Source organism: Phalaenopsis equestris, unplaced genomic scaffold (genome assembly GCF_001263595.1).
Source record: "Phalaenopsis equestris unplaced genomic scaffold, ASM126359v1 Scaffold000761, whole genome shotgun sequence".
NCBI lineage: Eukaryota > Viridiplantae > Streptophyta > Magnoliopsida > Asparagales > Orchidaceae > Phalaenopsis > Phalaenopsis equestris.
Genome location: NW_018165201.1, coordinates 4142911 through 4148761, shown reverse-complemented (window position 1 = coordinate 4148761; position 5851 = coordinate 4142911). Strand labels below are relative to the sequence as shown.

General features: G+C 33.9%; 1 protein-coding gene across 1 annotated transcript in view; it reads right to left on the bottom strand.

Moving 5' to 3' along the window:
* LOC110030797 (external alternative NAD(P)H-ubiquinone oxidoreductase B3, mitochondrial-like) overlaps window positions 1-5851 on the bottom strand; it is a 13260-nt gene that overhangs the window by 5024 nt on the left and 2385 nt on the right. The window contains exons 2-7 of the mRNA XM_020733715.1: window positions 4605-4866; window positions 3835-4041; window positions 2782-3032; window positions 1749-1965; window positions 1289-1393; window positions 918-1190 (exon numbers count right to left, since the gene is read on the bottom strand). Coding sequence (XP_020589374.1) covers window positions 918-1190; window positions 1289-1393; window positions 1749-1965; window positions 2782-3032; window positions 3835-4041; window positions 4605-4866 — 1315 coding nt within the window. The remainder of the gene's footprint in view (window positions 1-917; window positions 1191-1288; window positions 1394-1748; window positions 1966-2781; window positions 3033-3834; window positions 4042-4604; window positions 4867-5851) is intronic.

Here is a 5851-nt window from a genome sequence, read left to right as displayed (position 1 = left end):
TAATGACTCTAGAAAAGTAATCGGAGACCAACTCGCCTTCTTTCATATGCAAAACATCAAATTGACTTCTTAAAGTTTGAAGTCGTACCTTTTTAACCTTCTCTTCTCCCTTATATGAAACCTCGAGCTTCTTCCATGCTAGTTTGGCCGAGGTAGCACTTGAGATCTTCTCAAAACCACTTCATCTAAAGCTTAATAGATTAGGAAGGGAGCCTTCTTGTCTCTCTTTCGCAAGTCTCGTAAGCTATCTTTTTGTGTTGTGGATAGAGCAGACTCATCACTTGGCTCATCGTAGCCTTTCTCCACAACTCCCAAACGTCATGCGCTCCAAGAAGTGCCTTCATCTTGATACTCCAATTGTCGTAGATGCTTTCCTTAAGCATCGGGACTTGGAAAGAAGTCATGCCACTGTTTGCCATTTCTCTGAAATGGAACCTCGCTCTGATACCACTTTGTTGGAATGAAAAAGCTTTTAGGAAATGACAAAGGCTAAAAACACAACTTATGGAAGAAGCTTCACTCTTATTTAACACCTTTACTCGGCTTGATACAAACTCAAAGACTCCACCCTATTTATACTAGTGGCATCTCCTAAATTAATGGCTAGGATTGTGCCACCACAATTACAATCCAATGGTTACAAATAATTCCACACCTACCACACAATAATTCAACACCTACCACACCTACCACACCTACTACACAATAATTTCATACCTGCCACATATTCTAGAATAAGCTTCTAGAAATTAAGTTTTATTTAAACAACTAAAACCAAGTTTATATTTGAACAGGGATTTAGGTCCCTTTTATAATCTCAGCAGCTGTCTGGTAAGAGAATTAAGCAGGATTTAACTTAAATTTTGCAGAAAAAACGGCCCTTTTAAGTGAAAAACTAAATAAAACTGCAAACTTACTTGAGCAGTCGCAGGAAGTATCTTGACTTTCGAATCTACCTGTGCAAGGGCTTTCTTGAAACGTTCAACGTCAAGTTCTACAGATTCTTTGAAAGAATCACCTTCAGAATCTTTCAGCAAATCGGAAAAATCCTTCATTTGCTTGGTCTTCATATAGAGCGCCACTTGAGGATACCTTTCGATGATGTCATCTAAAACATCTTTAATTTCTTTTACAGTTAAAGTGCCAGAATTTCCTTTGCCAGCAACCTTAAAAATTGCACAAATATCCTCCTGAAATGATTTTGAAATAAATGAGTATTAGAAAGGCGTTCAGCCAAGCGCATGAAAATTTTAGCTCAATCAAGAATTTTTTGAAGTTCTCAGCATACCATAACTTTTCTTTGGGTTATTGTGGCACAATCACCCAGTGCATATACATTCTCACATCCAAGGACTCTAAGCCATTCATCAGTCGCTAAGACACGCCTATCACCCTGCAGTCATTGAAAGTAATAAACAATTAAAGAAAGGGGCAGTTACATACATACCTTGCAATTCTTATGTATTTACATACCTAGCTAACACCTAAACATTCATGTCTACATGCATGCTACTCAAGCCTTTAATACCACAATCACCATCTTTTAAAAGTGAAATACACCTTTTCATACCAAGATTTAAGGTTATAAGTGTAAATATCAAACTTTTAGTGTTAGGTATGTAAATTCATAAGAATTGTGTGGTATGTATGCAAATTACTTTTTTTTTTAAAAAAAGTTTAAAAACAGGCACATGGTAATTTCATAAACCAAAGTGAGCAAATGCTCAGATGAGGATCACTGGAATCACCTGACCAATTTCTTTCATCAAATCTAACATGATAGGCCGAGTTCCGATTCCAGTAGACCAAACAACCATGCCATATGGAACGTTAACCTCACCAGCGGCTGTGTTTGTCATTGTAATGGCCTTATCAGAGACCTTTACAACTTTGTAGTGCATTTTTACATCAATGCCATCCTTCTTAAACTTCTCCTCAGCAAATTCAGTGATCCTCTTGTCAAACCTGCATCATTATGAGAATAAAAACATTGAAAATCATTAAAAAAACTAAAAGAAAGAAAAAAAATTAACTATATAAATAACAAATTCATGAAACATTAGTTCAACAGTTCAATTTAAGTCAAGTGATGGGCTTATTTGAGTAAAGTCTATTAAATTTATAAAATATATTTTAATCATTGATCAACATTACCATGTACACAACAATATTTAAAATTTATTTTTATAAGTGCGTTATCAAATTTAATAAAGATAAATGAATATGAGTGCATATATCTTTCCTTATATTTCTCTGGTTTTTTAATATATTTACATAGAGTTCAAGTAACTTATATGATATATATCTCTATCGATCGTTTTTAAAACATTAAATTTTATTGATTAAGTGTATTCTATTCAAAATAATAATGTATATATACCTTTTAATTTACCTTACAACTTTCATTTCGAAAGTAAAGTAATAAATAAAAAAAGAGAAATTTACATGCATAGCACACAATTCTTATGCATGTACATATCTTACACCTAAGCATCCATATTTACATACAAAACACTTTAGTGTTACATACAAAAGTGTATTTGAAATTTAAAAAGTGATAATAGTATGATTTTTTGTGATATTAAAGATTCGAGTGTTGTGAGTGTAAATACTAAAGCTTAGGTGTGTGAAATGTAGTTATGTAAATACATAAGACTTGATATCAAACTAGTGATTGCTTCTACATGTTTTTCTTCTTCTTATTGATTTCTAAAATCTTATAGATTTGCATTTAATGGAAAATGCAATAAGTATTATTTACAAATGTATGCTGCAACTTACATAGTCAAGAGACGGTCTGCAGCCTCAATTAATGATATTTTCACCAAATCTTTGATATCAGGATATAACTTAGACAGATCTTCTTTGATGAAATCATGTAAAGCTGCAGAAAATTCAACGCCAGTTGGACCACCTCCAACAACAATAAAATGAAGATTCTTCTTCCTTTCTTCTTCACTCAAGGATGGCAGGCTCGCTTTCTCAAAGCAGTCCATCACGCTTCTACGGATTCTCTGAGCATCCTCAATTTCCTGCCATTTTTTGAATCTTTCCTTTAAAATCAAACTCCTTGATCAGATAATCAAATTTTACAAGCAAATATAATTAGGGGCGTTTACATAGATAACACCCAATTCCTATATGTTTACCTATCTAACACGTAAATTTTACTTTTTACAATTGGATAATGTGCCAAAATTGTCCCGACTATTTAAATGGAGTTACTTTAGTTACAATTAAAATTTCATTGATGATGGGCTTATATAAAGCCTTACAAATTGCAGCATTTACAAATAAATCCCTAGACTTCATCTATTTACAAATAGGATCCTATCTACATTAGATGGGCAAAAGATATTCACTAAGCCCATCTTGTCACATAATCTAGCTAACTCCACTGAGCTAAGTCCTTTAGTGAGGCAGTCCACTCTTCAGTAGTCCTTTAGTGAGGCAGTCTTAGTGAGGCAGTCCACTCTTCAGTAGCAACATGACAAAAATAACATAAGGAATTTTAACAAATGCTAGTAACTCTCATTGCAAAACTTGATCTTCCTTAGGGGCACTTATATACATACCATCCAATTCCTCTGTATTTGCCTAACACCTCAACTTTACTTTTTACATTTATACCACCCAAATCTTTCATATAACATCAAAAATAACAACATTTAAACCTTTTCGTGAAATACACATTTTTATTTTGTATATCCAAAAATGAATTTCCTCGACTATGTTAAAATTGAAGCATGGGTGTTGGATATGTAAATACATACTAATTTAGTGGTATGTACGTAAATTTTCCATGTATTTATAATTGCTCAATGCGAATCGAACCTTGAGAAAATGGCAGTGCTCCGTGACACCAGGAGTGTTGAAGGTATTTGACTTGGCTCCAAGAGCAACCACCAGGTAATCATAATCTAATTCAAATTCTCCATTGCCATCCAAATTTGTTCCAATGCTTGATCTGCATAATACTTTCTTGTTTGCAGGATCAATCTTATAACACTCAGCCTCAAAAAATCCGACGGGTCCAGTTTTCTGCAAAACCATAGGAAGAAGAAATTTAAACTCCATACTAACGAGCGATAACTCATTAAAAAAGCTGGTAGTAAACATAACAATTAATATGTGGCTAGCAGAAATCACTGTCAATCTGATATGCTAGGTACATGTTAGTCTATCATCTATCAGTAAGAGAAATTTAGTCCGAGCCAGTGGCTAGAATAAACAACAAAATTAATAATTAATGTAATAATACTTGCAATAAGAAAAGTGAAGATTTATATTCGTACCACCCAATTCTTATGTATTTACATATCTAATGGCTAAACATACATGTCATCTTAACAAAGCAAGAAAAATTGGGTCCTTTTTTTTCAACCTTCTCCCCTACAAATCTAAAAAGAAAGGGGTATTTACATACATACCACACAATTCTCAAATATTTACCCAGCTACACCTAAAAGTCCATATTACATGAATACAACTTAAATTTTTAACATCATCACTATCTTTTTAAAAATGAGATATGCATTCTCATGTATAGGCTTATGACTCCATAGTATTATAAGTGTAAATATAAAACTTTGTGTGCTTTATACCTTTTGTGTGATACTGCGAATTGGTTCGACAATGCTGCGCGGCTCAACAGTGCCACATGTGACGCTTGGTAGCAGAGGAGTGAATGCGAAGTAATTACGAGGTGATACGACTCGAACATCATATAAGGAGGTGTCCAAATTCTTCAAAAAACTGGTACCAGCCCAGCCTGTTCCGAGGACAACCAATTTCTTCTTGGGAGTTCCTTGTGAAAATTCAGTATGATTAGAACTTGCATCAGCATATGCAACAACACCCCCACCGCTGCAAACACACAGAAGGATAAGTACATAGCGGGCATTTACATGCATACCAGCCAATTCCTATATATTCACATATCTAACACCTAAACATTTTTTGTTACATTTACACTAGGAAAATCTCTCATATCACATAAAAAATGTCACAATTTTAATTTTTAAAATGTGAAACACAGCTTTTTGTGCATTAGTAAGCCGACATGTTTGTAAAAATTGAAGTCGGTATTTGTTATGTAAGTACATAAGAATTGAGTGGTATGTATGTAAATATTCATTATCAAAAATCGAACAAACACGTGAGCAGTTCGGTGAATTAAAATGGTCTTGGGATAGGAGAAGGGTGCATTGGGTTGGGGCTGGTGGGGAGAAAGTTGGTCAGTGTTTGAAGGTGGTTGGGAGCTGGTTGGTTGGCGGCCGGTTGAGTCGAGCTCGAGCCACCCTCAGTTTGAGCTTGAGCTTGATTAATTTTATCAAATTTGAGTTCGTGCTTAAGTTTACAAGTTGGAGCTGGCTCAACAGCTGACATGTTTAATATAAAAGTGAAAAAATAATATTAATTTATAATAGTATTATAATGAAATGACAAATAGAATAAATACTTAAGAGAAAAATAATAATAAATTATTTACTATAAATTACAAGATATTATTTTTAAAATATTTTTAGTACTTTAAAGATAAAATTTTCAAATTTAATGCAATTTGAGTATATTTTATATAAATATTTTTTTTCTAAATGAGCGGCTCACAAGCTAAGGAGTTGAGTTGTGACTAGCTTGAGCTTGGCTTGTAAGCTCATCAAGCTCAGCTCACGAGCCACTTATCGAGCAGAGATTGAGCCGCACAATGAGTCGGCTTGACTCACCTACACCCCTAATTGGGTTTGATGAAGAAGATGGAGAGGGAGAGGGGATCGAAGGTGGAGCCGCACAACTTAGAAGATAAAATTAAATTATATATATATATATATATATATATATATATATATAT